Here is a 20,392-nt window from a genome sequence, read left to right on the forward strand (position 1 = left end):
GTCGCCACATTTTATTTAAAAAAAAAAAACAAAAAAAAAAAACGACCTCATGGAAGCCTTAATGAAAGCAGGGTTTTGTGAAAATTGTGCAAAAAAAAAAAAAAAAAAAAAGAGTTTGCATACCACCGAAGCACTTCAACCTTACGGTACCATCTAAATAGAGAGCCGAAGTCCCGCCCCCTCTACTTCCGGGTTATGGGACCTATCTTTCGAAAAAATATGAACGGCAGTCTATGGCGAAAGATAAATTATTTTCTGGTCCCGATCGAATTGTGCCTTGGATTATACATATGTTGTTTTTCAGAATAAAAAATGATTTTATATGTCAAGAATGTCACAGTTTGTCGCAAGATAGTTAAGTAAAACGCTATGGAAAATACGTAATTAAACGAACTACAAGTCCCGCATGCTGGCGCGTACAGAACCGACCAAAACTCCCTTCGTGTAACTACAGCTCTGGACATGACCCGATTTATAATGATTGTCACCTCGTTTGATGCTTCTGCCTTCGTCCTGGAAGAAGACGGTAAAGCTCAACAAGGAGACAGCCATAGTTCTCTAGGGATCTCTAGAGAGATGTAGTTCACTAAGCGATCTCATACAAAACCTAATGTTGTTCAGCTTATTTACGTCAAATAATTTATCTCTCGACGTGAAAAATTATCTTTTAAATTCACACACATCATATGTGAAATTCATGCCACAATTCGATCGGGACCAAAAAATAATTATTATCTCTCCATAGACTGCCGTTCATATTTTTTCGAAAGATAGGTCCCATAACCCGGAAGTAGGGGGGCGGGACTTCGCCTCTCTCTGCAAAGCATGCAGTGAGCACAGAAACCGCCGGAGCTGTTAGCGCTAGCAGTCCCGGTCCGAGTACGCGACCCAAACATTTTTTATTTATTTATTTATTTTTTTTTAACCATTTAAAGTCAATACTGTTCTGAAAAAGTACTTTAAAGTACCAACAGTGGCACTTTAACTTTAGGTCTGTTCAGTTTTGGCCAGAGATATTTTCTCTCTTTTTCTACTGTTATGAATTGAAAGGCAATTAAATGCATATTCCCAGACTTTAAAAGAGCTTGAGTTTACAATATTCATGTCTGTGTCTATTATTTGATTCTGTCGTCCACAAAAATCAATTTAAATTAAAAAAAATGCTGCTTTTTGGGGCAAATATTGCTATGTGATTAATCGAAATTAATCACAAATCATATTTGATTGTTTTAGTTTTGTTAGCTGTTTGTGTGGGTTTTCCCCGGGTGCTCCGGTTTCGTCCTGTCATCAAAACCTAATTATATATATACACACACACAGTCAAAAGTTTGGACACACCCTCTCATTTAATGGTTTTTCCTTTATGTTCATGACTATGTACACTGCAGATTCTCACTGAAGGCATCAAAACTTTGAATAAACACATACGGAATTATGTAGTACAAAACAAAAAAGTGTGCAGTAACTCTAAATATGATTCATATTTTAGGTTCTTCAAAATAGCCACTCTTTGTTTTGATTACTGCTTTGCACACTCTTGGCGTTCTCTCAATGAGCTTCATGAGGTGGTCACCTGAAATGATTTTCCAACAGTCTTGAAGGAGTTCCCAGAGATGCTGAGCACTTTTTGGCCCTTTTGTCTTCACTCTGCGGTCCACCTCGCTCGTCCCAAACCATCTCAGTTGGGTTTAGGTCAGGTGACTGTGGAGGCCAGGTCATCTGGCGCAGCACTCCATCACTCTCCTTCTTGGTCAAATAGCCTTTACACAGCCTGGAGGTGTGTTTGGGGTCATTGTCCTGTTGAAAAATAAGTGATGGTCCAACTAAACGCAAACCAGATGGGATAGCATGTCGCTCCAGGATGCTGAGGTTGCCATGCTGGTTCAGTGTGCCTTCAATTTTGAATAAATCCCCAACAGTGTCACCAGCAAAGCACCCCCACACCATCACACCTCAACGTTTCACAGAACCATGCATGTAGATACCATCCATTCACCTTTTCTGCGTTGCACAAAGACGCGGCCGTTGGAACCAAAGATCTCAAATTTGAGCTCATCAGACCAAAGCACAGGTTCTGGTCTAATGTCCATTCCGTGTGTTTCTTGGGCCAAACAAATCTCTTCTGCTTGTTGCTTTTCCTTTCTAGCAGCTATTTGACCACAAAGGCCTGATTGGCGCAGTTTCCTCTGAACAGTTGATGTAGAGATGTGTCTGCTACCAGAACTGTGTGTGGTATTGATCTAGGCCCTAGATCAATACCACACAGAGTTCCAGGGCCTAGAAGGTGGAAACGAGAAACAAGAATAATCTTGGTTGGGTGAAATGACGATGAATATTTGTGTGGAGCAAAGTTCATTCTTCACACTTGTGGTGAAGGTCCTCTTCTTCACCTTATCACATAACAGCACTCAATTCAACCAGATATGATGAAATAAATAACTCACAGACACAAAAAGCTGAAATACTGAATGTATTTTATTGTGTGTTTCTCTTGGTGGGGCCAATGTATATCGGTTTGTTTGGAAGTCTGGTGTTGAATAATGTTTCTTACCTTTGCTGTCTCCTCAGGTGTCCAGCCCAAAATAGGCCGCTGGAGGTCTGAACACCTTTTTAAAGGTCCCGGGAGAGACCATTGTGATAATTGGAGAGGGGTGGTAGCAAATGTTTGACAACTAAAGGATTGTTATAGTTGAATGTTAGCTAAGTAAGGGTTTTATGAGGTTTCTAAGAGTAGAGGTATTCAGATTATATGTATTTGTTTGGTTATATTATTTAACCGAATATTCTATGGTGGATCTGGGGAGGGAGCTCACCTGTTCAGTGGTAGGGCTCGAGGGGTAATTGGTAGCAGCCTATAAAATGGGGCCCATGCACACAGACAGGGGGTGAGTGATTGGCAGGGCTGTGACCCAGACCTCAGGCCACAAAAGGGGCATGATTTTCTTTTTGTTATGTCTTTTAGGTCTTTTTGTCATGAATTATCAGTGTGAAATAAACACTTGGTTGGTTTGCACCTCATCTCAGACTCAAGCTTCCTGTTTTCAATCCAACCGCTACCAGGCCATCCTAACAACACTGGATGGACGCTGTACTAAACATATAAATACCTTGTCCGTTGTGTGCCAACAGTCTTTAACTCACGCTAATAAATATTTAGAAACTGCTTTATATCACAACAGAGCTCCAGTATTTTGTGTAGAAGGCCTCCTGGATCTGAACATGACCACTAAGACACAGACTTGTGTATCTGCAAGTATTTACTCATAAACATCTGACATATTTTCTCCGAGGAATAACATGTTGCATTTTTTTTTTTTACATGTTGCATGTGATATAGATCCACAAATACAATTAAAAGAAACAAACAAACCAAAAAAAAATACTTCCTGAAAACAACACAGATACGCTGCGTATCTAGAGTTCAGTCCAGAACATCATTCAGTACAACGTACTGCCATTTCACACGTTGGGCACATTAACTGTTTCCAGTAGCATTTATTAATACTAAGTTGCAATAAATAAATAAATAAATAAAAGATGTAGCCAAAGTTCTTCTGTACGTCCAGCCGCTCGGCGTAACTCTCCAAACAGGCAGCTCTGGTCAAATGCTATTTCATGTGTTGTGTTACGGTCGGGAGATTATTAACTTCACTGAAGTTGCAATAAAAGAAAGTAAAAAGACTCGCATGCAAACCTCACGTGTCCCTCGTTAAATCTGTGAAGGGGGGAGGGGGGAGGAAAGACATGGCATCTCCACAAAACAATGAGATAAAGGTCAACGTCATCATCGTCACAAAGGGAACATTCAGACCATGTAGAATATCCATGTGGACTTTTTTATACAGCCCCTCTAATTAATGGTAATACAGCAGTGGCGAATATATGCTCATCAGAAAAACAAAACAAAAACACTGGTATATGTACAATGCAGCGGGCAGCTATCACATCATCGGTCCTGTGTGATATCTTCTGCTATAAACATCCACTAAAAAATAAAAAAATACCCTCTGATTTGCTACAGGGAACTTCTGCTTCTCAGTGCTGCAAAAAGTTAAAGTTTGCACGAATAAAATGCAAGAAAAACGGAAAATACCACGGCTGCATATTTAGAATCCTTTCGTCCCTTTAAAGGTAGCCACTGCAAGTGCAATTACAACTGAAAGCAATAATAAAAAAAAAAAAAGAAACTGTACACTACTAGAGTAGCTTAACACTAAACACATCTCCAGTGTGTATATATTTTGTTCTTTTTGCAATGCATATAGCACCCTCTTGTGGTATTTTCTTTACAATACAGCTAAAGCATACTCAAAGGAAAAATGGTAAAAGGGGTAGGTGGAACCTTGAAAATATTTGCTTGGAAAATGATGAGAAGTACATTATCATTAAAGGTCTTATCTTCTACATGACATGAACAGAAATCAAATCTTCATTTCCAGCCCTCCTGGAGGTTTTGTGGATGTAGATTTTATAGGGGGGTTGCATGTGGTTACATCATCCGTGCAGGGACTAGTGCTTTAGACGATAAACATTCAGCCCCACTAAGTGAAAGCTTAACATTTAGCTGGTCAACTGGCACTTTGCAGCAAAGTGTTTCCACCCTTTATCCTCGAAACTGCTCTGAAATGTCTCGTTTTTTATTTTTTTTGGCCCCAAAACTGAGCGAGATCGCAGGTTACGCAGCCGGCTTAGTACGAAATGAAAAGAAAAGGGAGACACGTTTTGTCCCAAGAGCGTGCAAAAAAGTGTGCGGCGGTGGCGTATGTGTTTTAGGGTCAAAATCCCCTCTAACACCAGCAGCCTTTGCCCTGGTCGCCGGCGGCCCCGTCGCAGAGTCCCTCCTCTTCCTCCAGAGCAGCGAGGTTGAGCTCGTCGTTCATAGACATCCGGAGCAGATCCAGGTCCTTCTTATTGGCCGCCAGCACCTGCTCAGCCAGTCGTGTAAAAGTCTTGGAAAAACAAAAAAAAAGGAAACATGAGAAGAACACGATCAGTACGACTACGTGCACTGCTTTTGATGTCGGGCATGAGATGTCTTGACTTCCTACTGAGCGGTGACTCACCTCTGTTATATTGTGGTTGGTGAAGGCACTTGTCTCAAAGAAGTCCATCCCATAAGCCTTGGCCAGCTGGAAGACAGGTAAAAGTGAAGAAAGCAACGTTATAGTGACACATGAAAAGCTTTTAAAGCGGCACAGATTACCTGACTGGTCAGATGCAGTGGTGTGTTCAAGTGCAGCTTTTAATGGAAAATGCGAAGCAACAGGGAGTGAATGAGTCTTAGTCCTTCCAGTTCAAATTAGTGCATCACTCATGCACTGAGCTCAGTTTAGGACTAGAAAATTGACGTGATGCTGCATTTATTAAAATGTCTAAATTGTGTAAAAACATGAGGAGTAATATAGCCACAACATTAAAACCACTGACAGGAGAAGTAAATAACATTGACTATCTTGTGACAATTCAATGTTCTGCTGGGAAACTTTTGGACCTGGCCACCTAGACCAGACCAGGTACACCCACCCCATAGCAATGACACTCCTTGATGGCAGCAGCCATCCCCAGCAGGATGCAGTCTGACACAGGCACACACACAAAAACACTTTAGGAACAATTCAAAAAACATGAAGAACAGCACAAGGTGTTGACCTGGCCTCCAAATTCACTAGATCCCAAACTGATCAAGTATATCTGGAATAAGCCTGACCCACAGAAGCCCTCAACCCATAGGACCCAAAGGCCCCCACTAACAACATTCTGTTTCCAGACACCACAGGACACCCTCAGAAGGACCATGTGATGAGACACAACTGTTATGGTGTACATTTTCAGTGAACAGTGAACACAACGCTCAGAACCAAAAAAGACAGATTTCCATTTTGATTTCCTCTCAAACAGCTTTAAGGCTGTCCATTAAAATCATCTTAAACCACTCTGACACTATATCAGTATTTCACTGGGTGACACATTAAAATCCAGCGGCTGCAGCAAGCCAGCAGAAATATTCTCTGCGTCTTTTGCATAATTTTATGCAAATGTTTCCAGAATTCAGATATCTTAGAGAACTGCACGATCTCCGATGGGATTTAAACAGAACCAATTATGCACACTGCCAGCGCAATATATTTAAAAAGTCCTTATTTTTTTCTCACACTGGCTGTTTATGCAGTTCATCTACCGTCTGAAACCAGCGGCTTTATATGAAGATGGATGAACTGTTTTCTCTTTTCTCTCCCTCTCACTGTGTCATTGCCTGAGTCAGAGTGTGAGATCGGTTCAGGTCAACTCCGTCCTCTCCTGACGGCTGCCGCGCCTGCGTTTCACCAGCTCTTCAGCTTATGAACCAACTGCTGTGTTGACTTACACACCTGCTTGTCTGTACTTGTGTTCTTGTGAAACATCATCAGTCGCTGCCCAAGCTGCCCTACCCTAACCCTTACTGTTAAAAGTATGCTGTTACAGTTCCAGGAAAAAAAAAAGTCCTGTGTCCTATACTTCAGAATCAAGCTTGCTAAGTCCAAACTACCAAGTATGCAAGTTCAAGGTGTTCTTGGTATTGATAAACGTCCCTAGACTTTCCTCCACTCACTGCTTTATTATCTTTCTGGTAGTACATGTCAGGGTAGTCTCTAGTTTTTCTTCTGATTGTTTACTTGTTAGTAATTCTCTTTTTCCTTTACTTAAAATTTCCCTTGCGCCAACCGACAGCTTTCCTCTGGAGGATCTATCCACTCGCTCTGGCTCTCATCTGCAACTGGACCACTCGATCCAATTTGAGACGGACTGCTACTTTCCACATTCTGAAATGCCTGTGAGCTCTGGAGATCGATACGCTCTCCTAAGTGCATTGGAGTCGCTGGCTATTTCAAAAAAGGTCAAAGACGTGGAGCTGAGGCAAAGCAGTCACGCCCTTTAATTAATGCGCAACTTTAAGACTTGATAAAGTACAATGAGCAAATGAGCCTGTCCTAAAGTTGTCATGAAGGGGAGAAATTATCCAAAAGTGTGTTTTTGTACCAGGCTGTAAACATTTCTGCTGGAAAGTTGAGCATAACACGGATGGCTGTTGCAATTTTGCAATTTTTGGCACATTGGCTTAATTTTTCAGCAGCTTATCCCTTTAAAGGCCACCTAAACCTAAAAGGTCACTTTCTTCTCATTGTCAGGAACTGGGAGAAGCCTTCATAAACTATCAGAGCCACAACACCTGTGTAGACATTCTGAAATCAAACTGTACACCTAGCAGGTAACATAATTTGGCAACTTCTTTAATCCATCTGTACATGTTGTTCGTGATCTAGTGAATTTGGAGGCCAGGTCAACACCTTGTGCTGTTCTTTATGTGTTTTTTGAGTTGTTCCTAAAGCGTTTTTTTTTTTTTTTTGGCTGCATCCTGCTGGGGATGGCTGCTGCCATCAAGAAGTGTCATTGCTATGGGGTGGGGGTGCCTGGTCTGGTCTAGGTGGGTGCTACATGTCTAAGTAACATCCACATCAATGCCAGGTCCAAAAGTTTCCCGGCAGAACATTGAACTGTCACAAGATGGTCAATGTTATTCACTTCTCCTGTCAGTGGTTTTAATGTCGTGGCTGATCGGTGTATATGTTCCATATTTCTCCAAATTTATTGAGAAGAACCAGGCGTACCAAAGTTTTAAATGGCGCTGCTCAAGTTGATTCTGGCTTCGTTCATCTTTCATAATGTCATAATGTTGTGGCTGATTGGAACAGTTTGGAGCACCGTCATTTTAACCTCAGTGGATGTGCTGCATGCAGTGACTGACCCACCTTCACACCTTGCTCTGTGGCCACCTGCCTCTTGTCGACCTCGTCCGACTTGTTCCCTACGAGGATCTTCTGGACCTTGTCAGGGGCGTACTGCGGAGGGTTTGTTGCGTGGTTTCGAGGGGATATTTACAGATAAGGAAGAGGACGAGAAAACAAAATTAAAGAGATAGGAAGGGAGGGAGAGAGATTTGAAATGTCAGGAGAAGGCAGACGGGAGAAAACGCAGGAGCGACAGTGTTCAGGAAATGAGACCTAAATTAAAAGCATGTGGGACACATGCCAAGATCCATACAGAATATATTGGGACAGAAGCATAGAGGAAATTAGGTCCATAATGACTACATTAATAAAATAAAATCATCTGGGAAGAGACGGGGGAAGCGAGTCAGACAGGAGAGCTTTAAGACGACTCATAGCCAGCAGAAAAGAAGTGACTGCAAGAGGAAAAATGTGTTCCTCCTAATATTTATGACTTGACATTTTAAGATGACAGATACTTGAAAATGAAGACTAAACATAATAAACACAGGGCAGCTGTCGAGTCGGTGCGTTTGTTATTTTCCGCACCGTGTCAGCCATCTGTTTTTTATCACACCTGGGGCTTCTGCACCATCACTGGACTGGATGTACGATGAGATCTATTTTATTTTATTTTCCACCGCGCCTGATTTATCTAGCTCCTAAATCCCCAATCTTAGTGCCTCACCTCATCCACGTCACTGGCCCACTTCATGATGTGCTGGAAAGATCGCTCACTGGTGATATCATACACCAGGAAGATTCCCTGAAGAGAGACAAGCACACTTTTAATGGACCTCAGAGAGTCTTTCTTTAACTAAAAGGAAGCAAAATGGATAAACCAGAAAAAACATTAATACCAGACTGCCACTGGGAAAGTTGGCAGCGAGTGTCTTTTAGGTTTTAAGCCAAAGGCTGGATGAGAAATCCACTGAACTTGGTTTATAGCGTAAAGACAAGAACAGGCCACTTTTCTTCCGGTGTTGTTGCCTGTTTCTGGTAAATGGACAATTCAATTTAAGCTAGTTTAAACTCTTTAGCAGCCTAAAGGAAAAGGCAAAATTCAATGACAGCAATGCCAAGCGGGTTGTGTGTAGCACAGCGGAGTAAATGGCAACATCCTCTAGTGGGCAAATGGAGAAAGAGTACATTTAAATAATCGCCGGCCTCTTTACGTTGTTCTTTTAAAATGAAAAACGTAGCAACATGGAACTAGATGATTCTTGTAAATAGGTGGCCACAGATCAGGTACGGTATTTCTAGGCTGCAGTGATAATAGTACATTGTTATGTTTAGACTTTAATCATCCACAAGGATCCACAAGGATTACTTGGTCACAGTAGCATAGCTGCACATAAAAAACACTCTTGAGAACCACAAGTAAAAATAAAAATAAAATAAAATAAAACAAGATTTACAAAATTAACATATGAACTAATGTTAAAGAAATAGAGGCAGAAGTAAATATATATTATGTACATGGGAAGGATTAATAAAGTAGGGTATGAAAGAAGTCATGTAGCGTCAAATACCTGTGCTCGTCTGTAGTACTGCTTCGTGATGGTCTGGTACCTCTCCTGGCCTGCTGTGTCCCTGCACACACACACGTGTCAAATAAAAATGCACGCAACGTATTTGTGAGATTATAATAAGACGACGTGCGCGGCAGTGTCGGTACATCTGAGAAAGGCTGAGGCCGTGAGTCTGAAAAAAATGCTTTAATCTCTGTGACGCTGCATTCTTAGTGGCTTTTGGGATTTTAATATCTCAGCATGAACAAGTGGATGACTTAATGTGACATTTAGTTTTTCAAGGTCCTCAGAAAAGAGAAATCTGACAATAATTTGACGTTGCCACTACTTTCTATGTACCGCTCTCATCAGGCCAAAAATTTAAAATCTTCGAACCATAAAAACACACATTTACACTGATAATAGGAGAGAGAGAACCAGTTTTGGGATTGTAAAGTGCAATAAAATCAGATGTATTAGTTTAATGGACTATGTCTTTCATAAGTATAATGAGGAAAGTTGAAAAACTCATTTATATAATAATAATAAGCACATCAGTACTTCAATTGACATTTCTTCTTGCTCTACAATATTTCAGTCACGTGCACAACAACATTATACATTATTTTGTGGTTGAGTTGAGGACCTGGAAGAATTTGGCCCCAGTAAGGGACACGTGGTTGTCCAGTTTAACAGAAAAACTCCACAGTGATCTGAACTTTACCAAACCTTGAGCAAAGTGGCAACACACAGGACTCTAGTATAGTTAGGCCTCTGTTTTCAAACACAGTTTTCGGGCTTTTAACCAAAAACGAATTTGGATTGTAAACCTAACACATCGATTTCCTGCAAGATCCCATTTGGATCCAAAATGTAGTCATGAATATATCAGCAACGGTGAAAACAAATGAAGTGTGCTAGTGTTGCATATAAAAAACATACACACTTGATAAAATCCCCCCAAAAAATAAAATAAAGAAAACATCAGTGTTCTGGATGACAGCTACAGACTGGAGCCATAGACTGTAAAAAAAAAATGGACGACATGAACAGCTCCTCAAAAGTGAAGCCAAAGCAAGTAGAGCTCCCCCTGGTGGCTGGCTGCAGTATAGACCATAAGCTCCACCCCCTCCATATTAGTGGATGGGACTTGGGCCAAACTAAAACACTAAAATATACGTCAAAAACTTTGTCATTTAAGGTAGTTGATAAAGCGCTGATGTACATTCAAGTGGTCAATGCTCTGACGCTATAAATACAGCTAAAAACAGACATCACTATGATTGACAGTTGCCACTGACAACCACTCTGTGAGGTGGTCTCGTATGAACACTGACGCAGGGAAACGAATCAAAAAATAAGCGCTGTGTACAATCCAACAAGCGCAGTATTTATTCAAACGAAAAAGTAACACTCTAGCGTCAGTGTGGCCAATGGGAGGAAGTGGAGATGTGTCGTCCTTTTTTTTTTTTTTTACAGTCTATAGCTGGAACGTGGCCAGTGATGCAAGCTATGACAGTTAAACGAATGCTGTAAAACCAATAACACCCTCTTAAAGAGAAGTAGTATTGAGTAGTATCTACATTTTGTTCATCTCAGGCACAAGGCCGCCCGGCACTGTATAATATTCCAGTATCTTACCATATCTGTATCCGTACTTTGATACCATCTATTACTAGTGTCTTCATTTTGAAGTCGACTCCTGTAAGAGAGAAGATATTGTGAGTGGATGCAATATTACATTCACAGAGCTGTGTTTAGAGTTGTGCAAAGTCAAAACGTTCAGTCGATTCAAGCGAGTGAAAGGATCACCCCAGCTTTGTAACATCATAAAAAGCACTAACACAATAAGGGCCACATAATCCATGTGTGATTATGAAGATTGAGATAACGATCCCATGAGCCGTTCACTTCAGTTCTCTGTATCGACGTACCGTATGGCACATGGAGTAAGAAAAGAAGGGCAAACCCGGGAGCTGAGCACAGCAGAGGGAAAAAGAAAATGGAGCCGAGATGGGAGGGGGTTAAACAAGAAGTCGCTCACGCTTCAGTGATCTCTGATCTCTTTCACAAGGCTGGATGCGATGTTGTTTATAGGAAATAAAAAGGCAGCAGCCAGTTTTATATATTTCTATCAGGACATTTCTGAAAACCAACACACACACACTGATTTTGTTTTTTCATTCCTATGACTAAAACCAAATCCATGTATTGATTACTTGCTCAGGATTGTATTCTTGACTTGAAGAGGATACAGTATCACAGCAACGATGCAACTGAAGGCAAAGGCCAGGATTTTAGTAACACTATGGCCAAGAATCGAAATTTGCCCGACAATACTCAGATCAGAAACAAGCAGCAGCCTCCAGGACTGAAAAATGAAGCCGACGTGGGGAAGTGCCAATAACTGCAGTTCCTCTAATGGCCACTTGAGGCTGGCTCCAAAAGCGAGGCGATCGCCGTAGACGCACAACGTTAAAACGCCCAACTTCACAGCCGAAAACCCAGCTTTCTGCCTTGCCTTTTTGGCAATATATGAATTAGCCGAGAATTAGACAAAAATGGCGACGGCCGGAGACATCACACTGAGCTTCAAAACCACGCTTCAGACGATACGGGAAGGCGTGTACACAAAATACGCGATATTCGAGTAGCAACATCAGCCACAAGTCCTGAGGAAACCACTGCCAAGCATCTAGAAGCCACAAATGGTAACAGTTTAGAAAGCTAACGACCGGGTCGAATGATCTGGCCACAAAGAAATAATAAAATATTGATCCTGAAATTGTATTAAATGTGTGAGGAGAAGGATGTTAGCAAAAGTAGTAATTAATTGCTGGTTGTTGTGTAAATTCCTAATGTTAACTGTAAATTATATAAAACATAAGACATATAATGACAGTTGACAGCCATTTTATACCGTTAGCGCTGTTTGTAATGCGTCATCTTTGTCTTATCTCAGCCAGTCGTACTTAACGTGATCAGAAACAACAGCTGAGTGTATGAATAATAGAACCTGATCTTTTCCCTTTTCTCCATCCTTCTCCTCAGACTAATGCGTTTAAGTCAACAGAAAGCGAGCCCACAGGCTTCTATAGACCACGCTAATCCCAGAGAAATCAATTAACAGTTCATCCCAATTAACCTGATACTCAACACCCCTGTGTCACAGCTGGCATCACACTCAGAGAAAGAGCTGCTGACTCTCGATCGATCCATTTCACCGGAGGAGCTGCGGTTTTCAGCCGCTGCAATCTCTGCGCAGTTTTATATTCCAACGGACGGACGCGAGGAAAACAGCTGACCAGGCTGATTTGTACGTAAATATAAATATATTTTAAGGACGTAAATATAAAGTCAAGATGAAGGCTCCGTGGAGGCAGGAGTGCGCAGGCTTGACAGCAGGAGGCCTCATTTAGGTCGTAATTCGGCCTTTGACTAGAGAGCGTTCAAACCAAGACTGAGTGAAAGGTCAGCACAGCAATCAATGGTTTGCCTTGCCTGAGGCTTGAGACGAGAGGGGTGGCCGTCGAAAAAAAAGAGTCTGTCCTCCTGCGTTATTGGCTGTGCATGCATTAGCGCTGTATTAAGCTCATTCATGCAAACGGGAATGATTTAAGTATCAAATGCAGATACAGACTAAAGGATTGGTCTGCAGCCACGGGGAGGCTGAAATCTGGAAGATAAGTGCAAGGGTTAAATCATAAGAGAATAACCGTCTGAGTTTTACTTTGAGAAACTTAAAAGAGGCTTTACCCTGTGTGCTGTCTGCTTCCAGCTGTTTCACTGATCAGTTCTATCTGACTGCTTTTCATTATTTTATAAGAGCCTCTTTAATAAAAGAAGCAGATCTAAGTGCAAATAATCATGCGAACAATGAGTGAGCAGACAAAACGGATCAACCTTTTTCTTATGTTTCTATTTATTAGAGGTCTGACTATTGCATTGTAGCATTAAAATCTCACTGCCTGCACAATAGACTGTACAGAAAGATGGATAAACCCCCCGTAACGTCACCCGTAAGATTCCCAAAAGAGTCGTTTTGAAGCTCAGTGTGGGAGACTCCACCTAACTGCCTGGGTATTTAAAGGAAAACTGTCAAAAACTTGTGGAGAATGAGTGGAGCTAAGGCGAGCAGGTGATGCCTAGAAAGACGGCCAGCAAACTACGATGACGCCCACCTGTAACTTAAAGCAGCCACGCGCTGAATTATGCCTAATTAGAAGGCTTGACATGATTTAAAGAGGCGAGTTATATAAAAATGTATACCAACGGGGAAAGTAGCTATAGAGACGAAAACAGTTATTTGGCTGTAATGTTTAAATGGGCATTGTAACATAGAGGTTACATGAAAGCGGCCTCAAGTGGCCATTTGAGGAACTGCAGTGTTCGGCACATTAGCTTCAGTTCTCCATGAGACATTTTGCTGAAAGCCTTAAACGGTACTTTTGCAGGGTTCGTTAAAGGTGCATTATCTTGATCTGCAATCAGTTAAACAAGTCTGTGAGGGAGCAAACGTCAATATATTTGATCGTCGGACTGTTTTCACTCAGCTTAAGTAGCTCTGAAAAAAAAGAGTACAGTCCTATCTTGCATAGATGCTTGGGGGGGAAAAAAAGCCAAAGCTTCTCCTCTTCCCTTCAAAAAGCGACTGCGACGAGTGCAACGTGAACAATGTGAGAGACAGCAGTTAATCCAACACGGCAGCGTTTCACAATCAGCCGAGTGAGAGCCATGTAAAAACTAATGGGTACACACCCAAAACTGACTCCACTAATTACCCGGGATGTTTGACTATGCGAGACGGATTAGGCTACGTGTCAGAGTGCTGCAGGCTACGGTGACAGGCTCGCTAATGGATGGATGGATGGATGGATCCTGCGACACTGACATGAATTCACCGGGGAATGGATCTGTCATCCATGACTATCGTTAATAGCGGTGGACAAAAAAAAAAAAAAATGCAGTCGTCAACAGCAGGACAAGGGGCAAAGCTTTTTCTGCAATCACAAACTTTGTTATTTTGTATTAATTTAGCTGTAACCAAAACACGCTGGAGTTACAGTTATATAATAAATACTGACTTCATTTCGAGGGCAGAGCCTCAGCTTTGATTTGCATGGATTTAATTAACGTGCATTTCGCTTGCAGAAGACAAAACTAGAGGTAGGAAGAGCCACAATCAAACAATTACTGAAGGGAGCTGCAGATCGTCCACAATTCTTTGCAATCACTGCCCGCAAAGATTTAAGTTGTAGCTCCCTGTGTATTCTCTCAAATTAAAGCTGACAGTCTGAACTGTCAAACTGAACATTTAAACAGCTGTAACTCGAACATAGATCAGTATCCACACACATACGGAGCAGAGACTTTTATGTTCAGCAGAAATCAAAGGAGCGTACACACAGGAACGGCAACGGCCAATGGGAACGCTTGATATGTCTGGTTGGCACATGACATAAACACAGAGTTCCCCAAACATTTACCACCTTGACTTTGGCTCCTATCACATAATTCACCTGATGTGCCGATAGCGGTCATGTAGCGTCCAATAATAACGGAGCTGTATGATGGCGAGAAGAGCAAAATCTGTCCATGCACTAGCTTTATTTTGATGTTCTGTCTTGTTTAACTATAAAATATTTGAGCTGGGAGACATCGAAGAGGATTACAAAGACAACCAGAGCCTGGAACGTCAACTATAGCGACAACCATCAGCTACAAAGTGATGGACGACGAGTGAATCATTTGATATGTGGACAGGGCTTAAGAGTGACAATGAAACTAAAAAGCAGTAGTCTGAGATAATTCATGAAACATCTTCTGAAAAGTTTATGTCTGAGCTGTAATATTGTCCACACCAGTACCCAGATTTATAATGTTGCAGGTCTTGCAACAAGACTTGGGTTTGAGTTTATGCTGATCCTCCAGTAATGTTGTGTGTGTCTGGCCTGGTTGCAGCTTAAGATTGTAAAAAAAATAAAAAAATAAAATGTGCATGGAGTTATAAAGTGGTGATTTTACCAAACTAATGCTACAGCTCAACTGTGTGGCATTAGAACAGTCTAAGGACTGAACTGCCTGCAGCTGAGTCACGATGCACTCTCTACTGGCTCCGGTGCATCGAGGGTGATCTTTGCTGTCCGTCGTGAGTCAGTAACAGTGAGTATGTGACTTCTCAAGATTCCCTTAGATTCAAACCAATTTATCACTAACTTTGCACCAGAATTCATTTTGAATTTGTCCATTTTTATGCCTTATTATGAATTAGAGATGTGACAGAAAATGCAAGAAATCAAGAGTATCATTAACCCCTGTGCCATCCTTATGGTGTCCTCGTAAGTAGTTTTTGAGATGTCCTTCTATTATAATTAAACAAATAGTTCAAGCTTAGCAGCTTCCACGTTCCTAGAAATCCAGAGAAAAGGCCGTTGTTTCCCTGATAACCTCTTTACCACAGAAGAACTATGTGATCCATGCCCCACCCTTCAGACTAACGAGCTCTCCAAGCAGCGGCGAGCTGAGTGCGCGACCCGGCTGTGACCATAACACCGCTGGGACCATTATCATGAGGACAGATGCTTATTGAGTTGTAACATGGAGCGGGGGGGGGCCGGGCCTGATGCTTTATAGCTGTTTTGACAGCCCGGGACCTCCGAGTGAGTCTGTCGAGGTAACAGAGAGGAAGATTAAACTCAGCAGTGTGACTGAATGCCATTACTAAATCATGCCTGCAGCTGCTCTTTGCCAGAGAAATGCGCCGCTCTCCACTTCAGAGCACGGCGACCTGTGAAAATAAAATGGGATACCTCGACGAGTGAGGGTCTGTCCATTCAGGTAAGAGCAGAAGCCCTGAAATACTTTTCACTTTTTTGGTTTTTATAGTTTGAGTTTTTGTTTTTTTACTGAGCTGAAACCATAAAATGAATTCACATCCTTTGGGTCTTTATGTAATAATTCTTTAACTCCTTTGAGGGAATGATGCAGCATGTGACTAAAGCTACAGCGGGCAGTCTGAGGCTGTTTTCCATGGTTTGGTTCAAGCCTGTTGGTTCCAAATAAGCAGCAACACATCAACATGACAACTCCCAGGATGCAACAGCCATAAAGAAGTGATTTTGTACAGTGGAAGGATTGAGCCATCCTTCACGGAAACCCTGACCTCAACCCCTTAAAGCACCTCCAAGATGAACTGGAAGACAGAGTCGGGCCTCTGACGTTCATGGCTGCGCTAACAGGGACGATATTTCTCCAACCTGACTGAGATCCAGATTCCATCTTCACTGTTTACACAGACGCGAAATAAAACGATCAGGAAGCATCAGTCTGAACTCTGTTGTGACACTGCAACGTGGTTCAACATGCTTGGCTGCAATGAGCCAGCTAGAAATACACAGATCAGGCAAAACATTATGACCACCTTCCTAATATTGTGTAGGTCTCCCTTGTGCCTCCAAAACAGTTGTGACTCATCAGAGAATGGACATGGACCGTCTGAGGGTGTCCTGTGGTGGCTGGTCTTTGAGTCCTATGGGTTGAGGGGAGGGGCTTCTGTGGATCATCCCACAGATACTTGATCAGTTTGGGATCTAGTGAATTTGGAGGCCAGGTGCTGTGGGGTCATTGCTATGGGGTGGGGGTGCCTGGTCTGGTCTAGGTGGGTGGTACAGGTCTAAGTAACATCCACATGAATGCCAGGTCCAAAAGTTTCCCAGCAGAACATTGAATTGTCACAAGATGGTCAGTGTTATTTACGTCTCCTGTCAGTGGTTTTAATGTCGTGGCTGATCTGTGTATCCATATTTCTCCAAATTTATTGAGAAGAACCAGGCGTACCAAAGTTTTAAATGGCGCCGCTCAAGTTGATTCTGGCTTCGTTCATCTTTTCAAACATCTTTCCTACCTCCATGTTCCTGTTAATCCTGGAAACTCGTGCGCAGAAGGAATGGATTTATTCCAACCAGAGAGAATTGATCAGTTCAAGTGTATGGTTATTAAGAGCCCATATTTCGCTCTTGAACAGATTATCAGAGGTCTACACCCGTCTCAGTTTAATTAAAAATCCCTCTGATCAGACCAGTGTCATATTAGTGGAATGCCGACGGGGACATGGATCCTTGTGAGGCTGAACGGAAGCAAATCAAAGCAACCGGGATCCAGGGGTCGTCCTATAAGCTAATGGAGCAGCAGATAAATTCCCGTGGAATAAAAATAACAACCAGTAGTGACACTTGGATGTAATCTTCAAGTATCCACATACTGTACTGACATCTGATCATTATCATTCTTTGCTGGAAGCTGTTGGTGTGAAGCTGCTGTATTTTATAATGTTTATACTTTACGTGCAAGAGGTCCCGGCAGCTTTTGAGATAATTCAGAGCAAAATGTGACTTTAACTGGATCTGATGAATAATGGAGCTGCCCGTGAGGGGGAGATGCCGAGAGAATTTATATCTATATCTCTCTGTCACCGTGAAGGTTGGGAAATTATTCATTGATCCTCCGCAGAGCACTGGCGGTGGTCACTCTTGATCTCTCTCCCTCTCTGTCTCTCTGTGGACTTTGCAGACCTTATTTATCAGAAGAGATGAGTTTCAATTAGCCAGTGAAAGACCTCCCAGCGTGGCTTATAGACACCACATGCTGCCTTTTACACTATCCCGTCCGTCACGAATACCTGGACTCCTCCGACGCTGGACGCATCCGGCTGCGTTTGTGCACACTAACACTGCAACAGCAGCTCAGAAAGATCACCACGTTCATCTGTATTCAACATAAAAGTTTGATCCTTTCTTGCAATGTACAGTGTAAGCATCATTACACAGGGAAGAAGTTTCCTGGATATGGCCTAAAATAGCAAACTGCAGCGTTTGCAAACGTGTGAGCATTTATCATCAGCCTACATCTGTCAGGTGAAACAATGCAAGCTTTTACGGGCTTTTACAACGAGCACAATTGATTTTGAGCTTTGAGACGCTCTAAAAAAGTAGAAATAGTCCAAAAAATAACGTTAAAACGACCAAAGAGTGGTGCAATGTTGTGTTTTTGTTACCTGTCTGCACATCCACCATCCGCAAATTCGTTGCCTTGAACTTATCTGGAAATGTTGTTCTCTGAAAAAACTACCAAAAAAAAAACCTCCCTGACTTTTTCCCAACCCTGCGGCTACACTCAGACGCGTGCTTTGCCTTGACTGTAACTCGCAAAAAAAAACAGGAGCTCACCGGGAGAAAATGAACTGAAAACCACAGAAAAGACAGCCACACAACAAGAAGACGAAGAGATGAGAGACGCCGCCTCAGCATGTGGCAGAAGAAAAACGAAACAACCGCTGCTTACTGTACATCCTTATTTCTCTCACTTCAAAGTGAAGCGTGGTAACGCACCCGTCACGGCGTGCACACTGAATCCTAACTATGAAGGTGCATATTCTGCACAGCTCATATTAACTAAGAAGACAAGGGGGGGGCTGGCCATCTTCAGGTATTATAAAATGGATGGTTTTAGTTTGTTCTGCAAAGAGAGAACAAGCCGAACATGAGAAAGTCAGTCTGATTTGTGCACAAACTATCCTCCAAGAAACATAAGATTGCATCTTATGCGTTAAGATAAGGTTTCATATCAGAATCATATGATCAGACGACAACATGTAGTCGTTTCTGTGAACCATCTCGTGCCAAATGGAACAATAAAGAGCAATTTATCACCAAACTAAAAGTAACATCTGTGCCTCATTCAAAACATCCACATTCTCATATGTTAAAATATGCCATGGCTATTATTTTGCTTGGCACCCGGTTACACAGCCAGTGCCAAGTGCTGATAGTTGGTAAACTCATCTGCATGGCTGCCAAGTGTTGGCTCTCCCCCCTCAGGGCTTCTCCAGCCAGTGCAATCATCTTAACACCCTCTTTATTCCACATGAATTCACAGATCAGATTAAATCGTAATATATAGCCTTTTAAATTCCCGCCCCAATCAAATTTGTGTAATTAATTTTGAAAATTCAATGAGAGGGATGCCCTAGTGACATCAAGGGAAAATGATGAAAAGAGCGTCTTAAATGAATGGGAGAGCTAATTAATAGTGCAGAAGAAGAAGAAAAAAATTAAGTTAAAATGGAGAATTAAATCCTGCTGGCAGTGCAGTGTCTTACCGATGGTGGAGATATGAGACGGGTGAAATTCGTTGTCCGTGAATCTGCATAACAAACATGTTTTCCCAACCCCAGAATCTCCGAGAAGCAGGAGTCGGAAGAGCACATCGTACTGTTTAGCCATAGTGTTGCACGTAGCGTGGGATTTAAGAAGCCAGAGTCAGCTAACTCAGAGATGAATGGCCAGTCCCTGCCCACCTGCATCCCATGTCTGCTCAGAAGGGCAGCATGAGGCTCTGGCTGTGTGCTTCTTTTTGTTCACTGGGGCTGGCAACAAAAACAGGGATGCTCCAGTTTCCCAGGCAGCCTCCAGCTTCCAGTGGGTGCGGTGGACCACTGTCAAGTTACACGAGAAACCGACACTTCCGGTTGTGCTTTTCAATATAAAATCTTTGACTCAAGATACTGTGTTAAGGTTTTTGGCACTAGATTAAATAACAGTTGCAAATGGTTTTTCGTTGTGTGTTTTTTTTTTGGATAGTGTGAACAGTTTTGCTCAAATTCAAATCTGCTCAGTCCCTTTTTTTATTTGACAGGTTCTGCCAACAACGACCAGCCACAACATTAAAACCACTTACAGTAAATAACATTGACCATCTTGTGACAATACAATGTTCTGCTGGGAAACTTTTGGACCTGGCATTCATGTGGATGTTACTTAGACATGTAGCACCCACCTAGACCAGACCAGGCACCCCCACCCCATAGCAATGATACTCCTTGATGGTAGCAGCAGGATGTAGCCTGACACAAACACACACACAAAAACGGTTTAGGAACAACTCAAAAAAAAAAAACATGAATAACAGCTCAAGGTGTTGACCTGGCCTCCAGATTCACCAGATCCCAAACTGATCAAGTATCTGTGGGATGATCCACAGAGGCCCCTCCCCTCAACCCATAGGACCCAAAGGCCCCCC

General features: G+C 42.2%; 1 protein-coding gene across 1 annotated transcript; it reads right to left on the bottom strand.

Annotated features, from left to right (window-relative positions):
• Window positions 1-4,787: 4,787 nt before the first annotated feature.
• Window positions 4,788-19,596, bottom strand: rab15 (RAB15, member RAS oncogene family; the record flags this gene model as incomplete). The annotated part of the gene is made up of 7 exons (XM_084559895.1): window positions 4,788-4,949; window positions 5,064-5,129; window positions 7,788-7,877; window positions 8,494-8,571; window positions 9,338-9,398; window positions 10,958-11,018; window positions 19,473-19,596. 7 exons carry the CDS (start codon window positions 19,594-19,596, stop codon window positions 4,788-4,790), a joined length of 642 nt encoding a protein of 213 aa, XP_084416021.1.
• Window positions 19,597-20,392: the final 796 nt, after the last annotated feature.

The sequence above is a fragment of the Chelon labrosus genome (assembly GCF_963514085.1).
Source record: "Chelon labrosus genome assembly, chromosome: 14".
NCBI lineage: Eukaryota > Metazoa > Chordata > Actinopteri > Mugiliformes > Mugilidae > Chelon > Chelon labrosus.